A 16,669-nucleotide genomic window follows, 5' to 3' on the forward strand; every position below is an offset into this window, starting at 1 on the left:
CTATATAGCTGCAAAGTACTATATTAACTCTAATTAGTCTATGAAAAATTTAAGGATGTATATTGCAATACCTAGAACAACTACTTAAAAAATTGTGAAGAGGTATGATTAAAAAGCAAAGAGACAAGATAAAAAATCTAAAAAATATTTAAATAATCTGAAAGAAGGCAGGAAAGGGAGAATAGAGAAACAAAAAAGTAAGATGATAAACAGAAAATTAATAAAATAGTAGACCTGAATCCAACCATATTAATAATTACATTAAATGTAAATAGACTAAACATTCCAGTGAAGAAACAAAGATTACCACAAGGTTAAGAAGCAGACTTAACTATTTGCTGACTACAAGGATGTACTTTATAAAGATGCACTTTAAATATAAACATACAAATAAGGTAAAAAAACAGATGTATACATTAATGGGATTAGAGTCCAGAAATAGAACCACACATATATGGTCAATTGATGTGCAAAAAAGTTGCCAAAGCAATTCAATGGGGAAAGAAAAATTGACAAACACTGCTGGAAAAACTGGATATCCACAAGGAAACAACAACAAAAAGAACATCTACTCTTACACCTCACATAATATGTACAATTAGCTCAAATGTATGATAGACCTAAAGATAAAAGCTAAAACTGTAAAACTACTAGAAAATAAAATAGGAGAAAATATTTGCCTATGTCACATTGCCAGCTTGATGGGCAAAGATTTCTTAGGACACAAAAAGCATGAATCATGAAAGAAAAAATTTGTGAATTGGATGTTATCAAAATGAAATATTTTCTCTTTGAAAGACACTATCAAGAAAAGGAAAAGGCAAGCCACAGAATGGGAGAAAATATTCTCTGTCATATGTCTGACAAAGGATGAACTGGCATTCAGAATAAATAAAAGAAGACAACTCAACATCTCATAAAAGATATCTTGAGTACATGAAAAGATGCTCAACTTTACTAGTCATCAGGAAAATGCAAATTAAAATCATAACAAGATACCATTACATCCATTAGAAGGGGTAAAATGAAAAAGACAGACAATAACAAGTGTTGGCAAGGCAGAAGATTAACTGGAATTCAAACACAGGTGGTGGGAATATAAAATGGTACAACCAATTTGGAAAACAATATAAAACTCTTTAAAAAAGGTAAACACTCAACTATACACAATGTATTCATCCTACTCGTAGGTATATAGCCAAGAGAAATGGAAACATATGACCACATAAACATTTTTACATAAATATTTATAGCTGCCTTACTCACTATAACCCCAAATTGGAAACATCTCAAATACCCATCAAACAGTGAATGGATTAACAAAATGTAGTATATTCATACAGGAATATTATGCCCCAAATAGTACTGAACTGTATTGAATAGTATTCAGCAAAAGGAATGAACTATTGATATAAGAAACAATAGTGATGAATCTGAAAATCATTAGGCTGAGGGAAAGAAACCAGACACAAAAGAGTATATGATATATGATTCTGTTTATATAAAATGCAAACTACTTTACAGTGATAAAAAGCAGATCGGTGGTTGCCTGGGGCCAGCGGCAGATAAAGCAATTGACTGTAAAGGAAATGAAGAATTTTGGGGGTCCTACAAATGTTCTGTATTTTTTATTAAGGTGATGATTTCACAGATATATACTACTGTTATAACTCATTGCATTGTATCTTTTAAATAAATGCAGTTTATTATATATACTTTTTTATCAATAAATTTTATTAAAAAATAGTAAGGCCTGTTTTATATCCTTCTTCATAGCTGAAATCTATTTCTCATTCAGTAACAACTTTAATTCAGTGGTCCTGGTTCTGCCTTCTGAAACCATGCCCATAAAAGCATGAACAAAGTATATTTATTCCACTACAAGAGTCCGTCAAATATTTGAAAAGAACCAGTTATTTCCTCTTAGTCTTTTCTTCTCCATATTATATAGTACCCCTCCCCAATCCTCCAGCCTGTTTCTATAGGTACTCTTTAAGTCCCAGGTTCTTTAATCTTTCTCTTTTCCCACCTTTGAACACACTTTAGTTTGCCAACATTTTTTATAAAATGAATTATCTAAAACTGAATGCAATACTCCATGTACTATTTGCTAAGTCGTATTCAAAGGCACTAATATGGTTTTTAGAAAGAGCAGAGGACCAGGCATAGGGAAATTTGAGTTCTCTGGCTCTGCTGATGACTAGTTTTTTGATCTTAAGGAAATCAATCACTGTAGATTTCTCAGTATAATGGAGGAGTTGGTATTATTATTTAGCTTAAGAGTTTATTCATTTTTAGTATCCAGAAATGAAAGTATAGGTAAGAGACTTTTGAGAAATGTTCTTAATTAGGAAATATAAATCAACTGAGAAATTCTGTTTACGACTGACTGAGGCTTAAAAATATTTTTTGGTGTAACTTGAAAAGAATTGTTAAGCTTTTTATCAGATTTGTATTTGGAAGAATGTACATTTTTCTATTTGTATGTGTATCAATAACCCCTAACTTCTGATGTTAGAGATTTTCCAGTTATATGCTTTAAACTGATGAGAACAGATATTAATACTACATTTGATCTTAGCCAAAAGGCTGAGAAGCAATCCGATCATGTGCTTTAGACCATGCAGGTTTGTGACTTGCTATGCAATCTCCAATGAGTTGGAAAAATTCAAAACACATGGCAGCTCAAATGTTAGGTTAGGAGAAATGAAATATTTGAAAATTTCAGAGCTGTTCAGACGATGTTTTGCAATACATATTTTTATGTGATTTGTGTATACGAATATGTTAAGAAAGATGCCACTTTGGAGTGAAGTTGAAAGAAAAAAATCTTTGTTGTACTTTACTCCAGATAATAGTAGATGTTACAAATAAAATGAGAATTTGTTAAAAGCCGGAGGTTTTTAAAGTATACTTTTTCTAATTGTTTAACATTTAAATAGCAACAACAAACATCAGTGGCAACTGCTGTTCAAAGGAAATAGTGGTTTGTAGAAAGAGCTGGAGACCATATAAAGGGAAATTCAGGCAAAATCACTGTATTAGATGTCGAATATTCGACTCTAGGGTATTTCTTAGTTTAGGGGAAAATTGCAGCGAAATCATGTGGATGGTACTTTTATCCAAGAAAAAAAAATGTTTAAACTCTCCAGTATTACAGCATATAGCCTACAAAATAACTAATTTTGTCAAAACTTCCCCAAATGACTTGAGATATAAAACATCCTGCTGGAAAAAGAAGTTTCCTACTGGCTACTTGCTCATTCTTACATGAGTGGATGGAATAGACAGTGTGAGCAGTTGTGAGCTTTGGCAGCACTTCTTAGAGTTAATGCTATGATTTTTTTTTTCTAGGAGAGCAAATTTTAAGTGTCTGTTAATTAAGAAACACATAGAATAGGTGAATAAAGCTCCAAATGTTCAATGACACCTTATAATTTGATAGCTCTTTTACTCCACAAGTATCTGAAAAACTTCTAACGATACACATTAACTCATTTAGCTTTCATATTAATCACTCGCTTATCTTACTTGTTTTCTGGGCTTACGAGGTTTTCACTTCCCACTTAATTTCCATGTCTTTTCTTAAGTCTTCAGCCTTCACTTTTGGTGTGTATTCCTGGCCAGATACTTTCACCTGGACTTGCTTTAATCTACGCTGTATTTACTAATGGAAGAACAATGTTCCTTCTCCTTAAATATATAATCTATTCTCCATCTGCTTGGTTCCACTGCATTTTCCTCCCCTCCCCATAACACACACACACATTGCATTTACCCTCTCACCCACTCACTCAGGCATGCACACATACCATTTATATGAATTCTCAGAAAAATTTTCCCAACCATTAAATGAGCAAATGCTTGTAAACCATAGAGTGCTATATAAATTTTGAGACACTGGTGTTTCATAGGCCACTAACCTGAGTTAGACAAAGCAAGGTAATAATGCAGGTAACGCTTTCCCCACCAAAGACCATGAAAAAAATTATCAGTCTGAGCCCATGCCCCCTAATTGTTAGAATCCTAGCTTCTCTGACACTCCCACCTAATAATCCCTCCTGTTTCCCTGCTGACAACTAGGGGAAAGAATTTGATAAACTCTCCTGGCTTCAGCAATCAGATGGTTAACCATCATCAATAGCATATACTTTTCATAAGGCAGGCTTACCTTCCTGGCTTATTCACTTCTACTTCTAGAGTTGCCACTGCAGCCATGGTGACAGTTCTGCTGCCTGTATCACTGCCTCTGTTCTGACAATGGGTTGGTCTAAGGCTAGGAGATGTCTCCTGAGGTAGGACCCTTGACTCTGTAAGGCATTGTGGGGCCAGGCCCAGGGAGTGATCTGTGAGTATCGCTTAGCTGCCTCTCCTCCACAGCCTGGTTGCGGCCACTTCTCTTGCTGCTGCTTGCACTATCTGCTGCTCCCTGGATATGAATGTGTCTCCCTTAGGATGCCTATCTAGCATGGGGGCTAAGGGAACCCTCACCTTAGCACTGACCTACTTGTATTCCTTGTGCACGTCAACATGCCTACTCTCCTCCAGAAAGCTATCTCAGGACTGGTGAGAGTCCTGAGCAGCCAGAATTTCTAGAGAACATCTTCAAATTTATCCCCTTCCCTTTTCTGGTAATTATTGATGGTGGCAGCTGTTGTGTGAAAGCCAATGTGTCTGTTTCCCTTTGGGGTGGCTCCAGACTCTGGGCAGACATGGATACATCACTCCTAACTTTGTTCCAAGGGTCACCCAAAATGTTAAAATATATACTATTATAGGTACTGTGTTTTCTCAATGCTTTGACAGATTTAAACATGGGAGAGCCCATGCTTAAATGCATCTTAACCCAACATATATCACAAACAAATAATTATTTATATCTGCCAGTTGCAATGGCATCATTCATCACTCTCCTCCCCTTTCCTGGAAAGAATTCTAGGCAAATGCATTATTTCTAGTGTTTCATAGTGTTTCTTATTTCTATTATTCTGACCACACCCCAATCTGTTTAGTATCTTAACTGGTTATTTGTAGCATTGCAAGATCTCTGGATTAACTACAAAATTATATCATCTCTAGAAACTATCTTATTTCTAAATAATATATATAACAATATTAATTAATCCTTGATCATATTATAACAGGCCAATTATATTTTTGGCCTGAGACAAAAAACAAAACAAAACAAAAGAAAAATACCTGTTTCTAAAGTCTGCTTTATACTCTGACTCCTGACATTTAAATATCTTTTTAAAATGTGTGTCAGTGGCTTTTAAGAGTTTCTTTAAATAATCTTTTTTGGAGATATAATGTGTTCCATGTTTCAGTAAGATAATCTTATAAAAGATTACATAAGATTCTGGATTCTAGAATCTTGATTATAGTAATCAACTAAGATCTACCCCATTCAGATACTAACCATGTGAAAGAATGATCAGATTTGGACAAGAAAAGGTGAGATCATTTGAGAACAATCTGAAAATTATACAATTAATGTCTGAAAAGAAAAAAGGAAATAAAGATAGTCTGGTATGATGGGACTATTAATTTCTATTTATCCAGGGACTTCATAATAATGGCAAAAGCTTTTGCTAAGAATGGCTAAACCTAGTATAACTGCAATGAGAAGCGTATATGTTTACTTCACAAGCCTAAATACAACTAATCTTAAGGCACATATGCTGGTTACCAGTCTCTACTTATTCCTCCTGAAAAACTGATATTAATTTTTAATTAGAAAATAATTCTTATATTTTACATTCTACTTATACAATCAAGTCCAAAGAACAGACATTGAATGCTGAATCTTTATCAACTGATTTTTATGGAAGGCTTATATTCTTTGTAATACACTGTGGCTGGCTTTGGCTGTATGATACTTTGGTTCTGGGTCTAATTGGACCACTCTGTCTGGCATTCCCATTAGTATCAACATTCTTGGCTTTGGAGAACAGAAGATATTTTAAATCCATTTTGGCAGGAGGAGTCAATTTTTGCTTAAAGAAAAAAATAGAAACAGATCTCCTGAAATATGAGTATCAGAGTCTTATGCAACATCATTAAACATCTTCCTTAGCCAGCTGGAACCCAGGGAATTACTTTCTAATCAATTTATGTTTATTATTTTCTTGGTTACATAGATACTTAATAAATCTTTTCCTAAAGAACAAATATTCTTTGATTTGTGCTGCATTCAGTTTGCTATTTAAGTACCTACTAAATGCATAGATAACATTGGACTCTTCCACACAGAATTGTGCCTAACTCCCTAAACTTTTCTTTTCCACGAAGAATCCCATAATACCAGATTATCTTTATTTCCTCTTTTCTTTTCTTTTCTTTTCTTTTCTCATACATTAATTCTGTAATTTTCAGATTGTTCCCAAATGATCTTACCTTTTCTCATCCAAATCTGACCATAAATAACACAACACATTTCTGGCTGTCACCCACAGAAAAATAGTCCTGAAACCTCAATACCTTTTGGTTCCTGCTTCTCTAGAGCCAACAACACTAATTTTTCAATATCAACTCCTGCTGACTAATCAGAGTTTAAAAGAAGTGGAGGTTACAAAGTAGAGAATATTTTGTTTATATTGGAAATATGAGCCAGAACGCCTGACATCAGCTGTATTAGTAGAAAACTATTTTGCTCCTCTGTCATGAACACCTATTATTTGTCTTTTAAGCTCTCCCAGTCTTTATGGAAACTAAACTCCCCTACTTTTTATTTGAAATAGCACCCTTCTTTAACCATAATACACATGAATATTCCTTGTTGGTTTATCATGAACCCAGAATAGATCAAAGACCTAAACATAAGAGCTAAACATTATAAACTCTTAGAAGACAATATTGGAGAAAATCTTCATGATATTGGATTGGACAACAACTTCATGGATATGCCACCAAAAGCACAGGGAACAAAAGAAAAAATAGATAAGTTGGACTTCATCAGCATTAAGAACTTTAGTGCATCAAAGAGAGCAAAGAAAGCAAAAAGACAACCTGCTAAATGGCAGAAAATATTTGCAAATCATATATCTGATAAGTGATTAATATCCAGATTATAAAAAGAACGACAAGTCAACAATGAAAAGATTAAATAACCCCCTCAAATTGGCAAAGGACTTGAATAGGCACATCTGTAATGAAGATAGTGAAATGGCCATTAAGCACATAAAAAGATGCTTAACACATTTAATCATCAGGGAGATGCAAATCAGAGTCACAAGCAGATACCACTTCATACCTACTATGATGGCTATAATTTTAAAAGTGTTTCGAAAATAACAAGTGCTGACAAAAATGTGGTAACATTGGAAACCTTGTGCCTTATTAGTGGGAATGAAAAATAGGGCAAACACCGTGGAAAATAGTTTGTGTTTTTCAAAATGTGAAATATAGACCTACCACATGACCCAGCAATTCCATCCCTAGGTATATATCCAAAGGAATTGAAAGTAGAGGCTGGGCACTGTGGCTCATGCCTATAACCCTAGCACTCTGGGAGGCCAAGGCAGGAGGATTGTTTGAACTGAGGAGTTCGAGACCAGTCTGAGCAAGAGTGAGACCCCATCTCTACAGAAAATAGAAAAAATTAGCTACTCTGGAGACTGAGGCAGGAGGATTGCTTGATCTCAGGAGTTTCAAGTTGCTCAGTGAGCTATGATGATGCCACTGCACTCTACCTGGGGTGACAGAGTGGGACTATGTCTCAAAAAAAAAAAAAAACCAAAAAACAAAGTAGGGAATTGAGCAGATATTTACACACCAATGTTCATAGCAGCATTATTCACAATAACCAAAAGGTGAAAACAACTCAAATGTCCATGGACCAGGATAACAAATGGATAAACAAAATGTAGTGTATACATACAGTGAAATATTATTCAGCCTTGAAAAAGAGTAAAATTCTGACACATGCTATAACATGAATGAATCTTGAAAACATTATGCTAAGTGAAATAAGCCAGAAACAGAAGTACAAATACTGTATTATTCCACTTATATGAAGTACTTAAAATAGGCAAACTCATACAGATAGAAGATAGAATAGAGGTTACCAGGAGCTGGGGAAGCGGGAAAAGAAGTTATTGTTTAATGGGTAGAAAATTCTTGTTGGGGATAATGAAAAAGTTTGGGATATGGATAAGGGTGATGGTTATACAACATTGTGAGTGTTGTTGACTGAATTACACACTTACGTATGGTTAAAATGATAAATATTGTGTTTATTTTACCACAATAAAAAAAGAAAGAAAAGGAAGAAATGAAGGAAAGAAAAGAAAAGAAAGGAAAAGAAAGGAAAGGAAAGGAGAAGAGAAGAGAGAGAAGAGAAGAGAAGAGAAGAGAAGAGAAGAGAAGAGAAGAGAAGGGAAGAGAAGAGAAGAGAAGAAAAGAGGAGAGAAGAGAAGAGAAGCGAAGCGAAGCCCTTCTACCCTTTAGGTGGGAGCTGGGGAAAGAGAGAGTTCTGTGTTCTTGGCTGCAGCAGTCTGGAATGGAGCTTCTGCCTTGCTAAGCTGGGACCAGGGAGGAAAGAAGCAGTCTTGGATCAAACAAACACCACAGACTCTTGCCATTCTTACCAAATTGTTATAGATTTTTCTTGAAAAGAGGTTTATTCTTTTGCTGTTTGCCCTTAGGACCATTTTCAGAGGGTATATATAGTCATTTTTCTATAATTTTCACCACTTTCACTGGGAAATGAGTTAGCGGAGCTCTTTATTTGGTCATGCCAGAAGTTGATCTGGATGATTTTCTATTTCAAATGTTAGTTATGTCATTTAATTTGAAGGATTGGTTATAACATTAGTGCATTGGTTATAAAATTAAATCTTTAGGATTAAAATGTTTTCTTGAGAAACGTGGCAACATTACTAAAAACCAAGGTGTTTCTCCCCCACCCCCCGCATGGGATTTTTAGTAACTCCATCACTGTCCTAACGTTTTTTGAAAAACTGAAGCTTGACAGACATTTTCATTATTTTAGGGGAAAGGCAAGGCTCTACAGAATCCCTACTGCATTCTTGAATAAATGCATGAATGAATGAATGGTTTTGTTTATGAACATGGTAGCCATTTCTTACTGTGTGCTTTTACAGTAAGAGTCCCTCTGTACAAGCCTATTCCTGAATCCCATAATTCTATCATTCAAATGCTTAGTTTGGGTTGCTATAACAAATCACCATAGGCTGGTGGCTTAAACTACACACATTTCTTTCTCACAGGTCTGGAGTTTGGGAATCCAACATTACAGTGCAGGCAGATCTGGTATCTGTTGAGGGCCTGTTTCCTGGCTGTCTTGTATCCTCACATTGTTAGGTCTGGTGAAGGGTAAACAGGTGGCAAGGGAGTGGCTAAGGGTGGAGAGCAGAACTGAACTGTAGCTAGGAACTGTTCCCTGGTGGGAACATACATGGTAAAAAGTTCCTAGTAACCTTTAACTGACTTAGAGGTTATTACCATCTAATTAGCATAACATGGGTGGAGCTTTGTGGAAAATTCTAGAAAAGATGCATGTGCAGGAAGGGAAACTGTTATATAACCTATCCTGTTATGCAACCTGTCATGTGATTTGTTATATAACACCAACCTGTCAGTTATCCCCAAAGGCCGGAAATGGCAACCAAACCTGCCAGGGGATAGGCGGACAAACTAGTGGGCTTATAAGTGCTCAGCCTCCAGCCTCTTTCTCCACTCCTGGAGACTGACCCATTCCACTCTCTCTGGAACTTATTTTCCTTTTGTGTAGCTTCCTTTACTTTCATTCTTTCTTTTATATGATAAACTGTATTAAGTTGCTCTGTGTTTGTGATTATTCCATCATCGGCTCAACTTGATACCAGTACTCATTCTTGACACTGGGAACCAGGGGACTAGGGAACATCTACACAGACGAACTTAACATGGCAGAAGAAAAGCATGCTAGCTCTCTGGCTTCTTATACTGGCACTAATCCTACTCATGAAGATTCCACTCATATGAACTAATTATTTTCCAAAGGTCTCACCTCTAAATGCCATCACATTGGGATTAGTTTTCAACACATTAATTTCAGCATATTGAGGAGGTTCACAAACATTCAGTCCATAATTGTTATTTTCCTCTATGCAGTATATGGAAAATATATTTTTTCTCCTTTACCTTTGAGAGGAATGATAATTCAGGCTTTTTGTTATGAATAATTTATGCAGTCAAAATATTCATTATTTTCCCCCAAAGACTCAACACTTACAATTTTATCATTATCAAAATAATTGGTTTATCAAATTACTGGAATAATTTTATACTTCAGAGAAGGTGAAAGAAATTAATATTACTGAGAATTTACTATGTGGTAGGATTATTATAAATACTTTTTTATTTAATCTTTGCAACAATATCTGCGAGTTAGGGCTTATTCTCAATAGTATCATTGAGAACGACGAACTAAGACTTAAAGGTTGGGTCTTTTCCAAGGTCATAGAGCTAATGAACAGTAAGTAAAGCTGCAAAGAAAAGCGAGAATAGGAATATGGATAGGGCAGTCAGACGCAATATGTGGGCCCTGATGTCAGAGGTGGGGGATTTCCAATAGAAAGGGTAAATATGCCTGCAAGAAAGGCATCATTGATTAGTTATTTTACCCTCTACGAAACGTTCCCTACCAGTTTTCAGAGAACAATTCTGTTAAACTTAAAAGGGTAACTTTTATAGTTCATGTTTATAGCGTAAGAACACATTATTGCTGTTTTGTTTGCACATATGTTTGCTAAACATATTTAGACGTCATTGCATTTTAAAATATTTATTTCTGAAATTTAATTTTATTTCTGAAATAAGTTCATCAGTAATACGGAACCTATGGGTGTCATTGTGATGTTTTAATAAGTAATACAGTAAAACATTTTTTTAGGTAATAGGAGAATGGAAGCCCCCAAACTGAGGCTTGGCTAACTTCTAGGAGACAGGCAGGTTGGGGTATGTTTGGAAGGTGGTTGTTGGAGGGGGTAGAGAAACAGGCTTGGTTAGGGAAAAGGTATCACTTGGTAGATCCTTGAAACCCAGGATTAAGAGCTTTATGTAATGAAAATAGATAGTATCCTGCGAGTGATAGATTCCAAACCAATTATACTTTTGGAGAAAAAAGGAGAGGTTGGGGGCCCGGGCGATCCATTGCTTGGAGCTCGGCTTAGCCAGGCTGGGGTCCTGCGAGGGGCCGGTGAATCGGCGCTCGGCCGGCCTCCGAGCTGCCGGTGGGGAGGTGAGGACGGGGCCCGCTCGCCCCGCGGGGAAGGTGGGGAGCGGGGCCGAACCCTCGCGGGGACACGGGGCCCGGGTCCAGCCGCCGGGGCAGTAGTCGGCCTCTGGAGCCGTCTGCCCCGCGGGCGGCGGACGGGCGCGGTTTCTTGCCGGCCAGCCGGCCCCAGCCCCCGGCCCGCGCTCGGCTCCTCAGCCGCGTTTCCAGTCAGAACGCCGCGAGGCCTGAGGCGCGTTCCGGCGCGGGGCGGGCCCGGCTCGGGCTCGGGTGGGGCTCCCACGGAGCTGGCTGCGGGGGGTTTGGTCTGGTGACTCCCCGGGTCTCTTGCGTGTGTTTGTGTTCAGGTGTGTGCCGCCCCCGGAGCGAGAGCCGGTGCGGCTTGCGCTTCTGTTCTAGCCGTCTCGTTGTACGGCGATGGGAACTGCGACCCGGTGGTGGGGTGACCGGCCCGAGCGCTGGGGACTGGAGCCACACAGGGGCCCGAAGGCTTCTGCCTGGCGGGTAGGAGTCGGGGTGGGCTTGCTTGGATTTAGGATATGCACGAGGAAATCCACAGGGATATTTTTGTTTTAGGTCCTCATTCGGTTCCAGGCCAGACCCTTCCCCTGCCCCGTCGTACCTGAGGAGGAGGAGTGAGATCTGGGGCTCTGACGATTGTGTAGCCCTTTCTCTGCTCCAGCCTCCTGGAATAACTTGCTCCCATTCCCTTACTTTGTCGAATTCTCTGCAGTCACGTGTGATGGTCGGTTAATCCGTGAAGGTTGGTCTCGCCAGCTTCACTGACGGTTTCTAGCAAATCAATTATTTATTTATAACTGTTTCTGCACTTTTGAAATAAGAAGTATGTTTCTGAGAGTAAAAATTGTAAGGAATAACTCATAGATCTGAAATTTTATACAAGTAAAGATTATAAGAAAGAAAATGCTAAATTGTCAGTGTAATTAAAGAAGGTGCAGGTGGGCTCCAAAGGCATCAAATTATGTAGTCACAAAAATAGGTTTAAGTATTTTAAAAGTGACTAGAGTGGAGCAGACACTTAAAGCCACTTGGGGAAGATATTGTTTATTGTGTTTTGCAATGTAATTTTGTACCACATGCTGAAACTAGAACTTTGCAATAAATAATCTAACATGAAGAAATTTAGAAAATCTGAATCTAAGCCTAGAATTTAAATTTAATTAATTCAAAACTTAGCATCCCTTCACATCACAAACTCGTCCTGAAATGCACGAAGATCCCTTTTAGGGCCTGTATTTAAAAATATGTATATTATTTACATAATGAAAGTGCCAAATTCATCACCTTTAGAACCTTCATGATTTGATGACATCAATCCTGAACTAGAAAAAAATTCACATTTTTAAACTGAACATTAGAGTTTGGAGGGTAAAATTTTAAGTTTCAGAATTATGGAAAATTATTTTTATTTAATATTTTTTATAAACTTATTATTGCTAATACATTTATTCCACAGTGAATACTTATGATCCATCTACTATGTGCCAGGCACTGTTCTGGGTTATTGGAATACATTAGTGACCAAAGTCCCTGCTTGCTTTCAGAGGAGAAAGATAGCAGCTAAACATAATATAATGTCAGTTATCAACTCATTATGAAGAAAGATAATGTAGGATAAGGGGATGAACAATATTAGTTAAGTGATTTTTTTCATAGGGGTCCATCAGAATTAAAATACATACATAATATTTTTGTTCCGAACCAAAACAAATTGTATTCTTGTGTATGCTAGAACTAGAAATCAAAAGTTCTTTTGAAAATACATGCTGTTTATATAGGTTTTTCAATTATAACATTTTCCCAAATAATTTAAATTTGTAGTTTTAGTGTCTTATTTGCAGTTTCTTTTAGAATAAAGAATTCAAGTACGTAAATGTTAGCCTAAAGATTTTCTACTTAAATTCTGAGGTAGCAAAGCCATATATAAAAGTGGTCTGGTGAATTTTAGTTTAGAAAAAGGTTTGTTTTTGTTATTGTTGTTTAAAAACATACAGTTTTCCTAAAACTAGAAAGGGAACATTATATTTGTTACTTTGTGAACAATATAAAAACATGATTAGTATTTTCATTTATACTTTTTCAGTTGTTTTCAAGTTCTGAAATTATTTACTTAAAGAAAGATGTTAAAGACTCTGTTAGTGTATTTTTGAATGACTCCCTTCTATTTCCTGTCCTATTATCCTAGGTTTCTATTTTTCATACAGTTAAATTGTTTTAGACGTTTATAGAACCACACTAATTTGTTTCATTTTTTCTTTTTACTATTTCTTTGTTGGTGATTGATTAATAAATTGAGAAAAATTAAGAGAATGATTAAATTAAACAGATGGAAGGGGGAAACAGTCCTAAAGTATATACAGATTTAGTCTTCTTAACAGTAGCATTTTGTCAAGGGGTGCGGGTGAAAACATTTCTCCGTTGTCGCATGACTCCGGCTTGTATCTTACTCCATATCAGGGAGGATTCAAAATTGGACAGACATAATCTGACACGGTAATGTGGGTTTCTCCACAAGATGGCGCTAATATAGTTTCTTTGATTTTAGTTTCTATCCCGAGGACAAATTTGCAGTGCATTAACTATTACAGAAGAAATAGAAATGTGATTTATGGCTTATGATTTGTGCATTTTATTTCATGTTTTGTCATATAGAATGTTCTGTCATGTTTCAGAATTTAGAAAAAAATTGGGATGTAGTGTTGATGTGCAGGGAGAAGTAATTGCAATGTGAAGGGAGCAATGTATGTATCTGTAATAATGGTCTCCTATCACATTTGCGTCTTTGTTCAGCCCTGGATTTTTGTTATATTCCAAGGTAGCCAATGCTGAACGTTTTTATCCTTTCCATTTAGATAACATCTGTGAATGTAAAAATTATCTTTTTAAAAAGAATGTAAACATACATATGTAGTATATGTATTACATAATATGAATATAAATATGCATAATATGTTAAGCCTGTAAATTTTTTATTTTGGGAAAGTACAAACACATGCAAAAAGTAAACAATATTATAATGAATCCCATGTACCTATTACATAGCTTTAGCAATTATCAACTCATTGACATTATTTCATCAGTACTTCTATTTTTCCCCATTTATTTTGAAGCAAATGTTTGTATATGTACATAGTGTATTGTTAGAGGTATACACATTATGATAAAATATACTATCTTAACTCAAAAATAGTGGTATGAACAACATATTTAGACTCAAAGGAATGATTAATTCTGTCTTGGGGAAGAGGACAAATTCACAGAAGCCTTTGAAGAAGAAATGACATTTGACCTATACCTTGAAGGATGGATGGGGATTTGTCAGATGGAGAATAGAAGAAAACACATTCTAAGCATTAGTGTCTCATGAAGAGAGGGGTGCAAGTGTGAAAATACATGAATGAGTGGAGAACACAGAATAACATATTTGAATATTGAAGAATTTTGGAGGAAGTTGTAGAAGATAAAACTGAGAGGATGGTCTGTGGTTATATTTTATAGGACATTGTGGGAAATTAATAATTATAGTTTTCCTATCTAAAAATATTTTGCTATATACTTTTAAATAATATATAAATTACCTTCTTATGTTTTGTAGATTTATGACAAAGTCCAGTTTTCAACAATGCTGAAATCAAATAACTGCTTATTTTCTTTGGAAAATTTGTTTTCTGAAAAACCAGGTGAAGTTGAAAAGTAAGTCTGTCTTAAAGGATGATAACATAGTGTATTTTTAAAGGGTTATTTTCTCCAATTTTAGGGAGTTTTAATTTTCTCTCTGGTAAATAAAAAATGAAGGATCAACAGAATGATGTTTCAGTTATATATTTGGTAAACATGGAATTCAGATATAAGAGAATAACTGAAGTTTAACATTTTGAATGTTATAATTTTTTAAATAGAATAGATTTTTACCTATTTGGCTTCCATTTATTTGTATTTCTGGTTTGTTCAAATTATTTTTGGCCAAGGTAAAAGACTGGAAATAATAGTCAAAGAGTAGCTCAGGACAAGGAATGATGGTACCTTTTGGAAACAGAATGGGTAATGTGCCAAAGGTCAAGTGTGATAGGAAATTCAGTGCAGGCAGGAAGTAGGGGTGAAAATAAGATAGGAGACCAAAGGCAACAAGAATAGAGAGTAGGTAGTCTGTTAAATACTGGCTTTTATGGATTTTCACATGTGAATTGCTCTCAATTCTGAATTTTCTGTGTATTCTATGGTATTATCTTATTTTAATGAAGCATATTTATTGCCTCATTTATTCTTCTATTTATTCAAATATTGATTGAATGATGAAAGGGATATAAAAAGGATGAAATAGACTTTTACTTCAAAAACATTAAAATCTAGTATAGGAGATTAAACACCCATATGGGAAGGTCATTAATAAATAATGTGACCATGTAATTCATCACCTAGACTGGGACAGTTTTGAGAGGGAAAGAGTACCTCCAACTGGGGCAACAGGTGTTAATCAGAACTGGCCTATGCAAATTTTGGAACATATTCAAAGGTCATCTTTCTAACAATACAAAGCCAGCAATATGTACAAAGCAAATGATAAGCATATGTTCATGCGATGAAATTTCAGATTTGGAAGAAAAGTCATTTTTGGCTACATGATCAGGTCAGGCTTTGGGGTAATAGGGGGAGACTTTGGCAGGCTTTGAAGGATTTGCTAATTGCTATAGGGAGAGAGGAATTTGGCGTTTGAAGGCACAGTGCTATAGCATGACAGAAAGAATGAGATGGGACAGTTCATGGTATGGTTACAGAATAGTGTATAGAGAAGTTTCCTAGAGTAGACAATTCATAAAGGAAAAACACTGGGACATAAAGTTAGAAAAGTAAGTAGAGTAAGGGTAGGTTGTGGTGGGCGTTAAATGCCAGAATAAGGATCTTGGACATAATTTTCTATGTCTTAAAAGTCATGGAATTAAATCAACAGTTATTGAATAGTATAGCTAATTATATAAAGCACTGTGCTAAGTACCACTGATGTAAGTGGAAATAAAAACAAACTGTTAAGTGTTTACAATCTAGAGGGGGTATTAAATATCTGTGTATCTAATCATCTCTCATCTCTTTACACACCCCCCACAACAATACAGGGTGGACTATAATAAACATAGGTTCAGTCTGTAAGAAGAGGGAATGGTGGCCAGTTGTGGTGGCTCACGCCTGTAATCCTAGCACTTTGGGAGGCCGAGGCAGAAGGATTGCTTGAGGCCAGGAGTTCGAGACCAGCCTGAGAGAGAGAGACCTCATCTCTACAGAAAATAGAAAAATTAGCTGGGTGTGGTAGCTCCCACACATGTAGTCCCAACTACTCAGGAGGCTGAAGCAGGAGGATCGCTTGAGCCCAGGAGTTTGAGATTGCAGTGGGCTATGATGATACCACTGCACTGT

At 36.2% G+C, this 16,669-nt stretch overlaps 1 protein-coding gene across 1 annotated transcript in view; it reads left to right on the plus strand.

The window, feature by feature from the left end:
- The first annotated feature begins 14,861 nt into the window (after nt 1-14,861).
- HFM1 (helicase for meiosis 1) overlaps nt 14,862-16,669 on the plus strand; it is a 101,721-nt gene continuing 99,913 nt past the window's right edge. The window contains exon 1 of the mRNA XM_045547552.1: nt 14,862-14,953. Within this exon, the coding sequence (XP_045403508.1) occupies nt 14,883-14,953 (71 nt within the window). The 5' untranslated portion in view covers nt 14,862-14,882. The remainder of the gene's footprint in view (nt 14,954-16,669) is intronic.

The sequence above is a fragment of the Lemur catta genome, chromosome 3 (genome assembly GCF_020740605.2).
Source record: "Lemur catta isolate mLemCat1 chromosome 3, mLemCat1.pri, whole genome shotgun sequence".
Lineage (NCBI taxonomy): Eukaryota > Metazoa > Chordata > Mammalia > Primates > Lemuridae > Lemur > Lemur catta.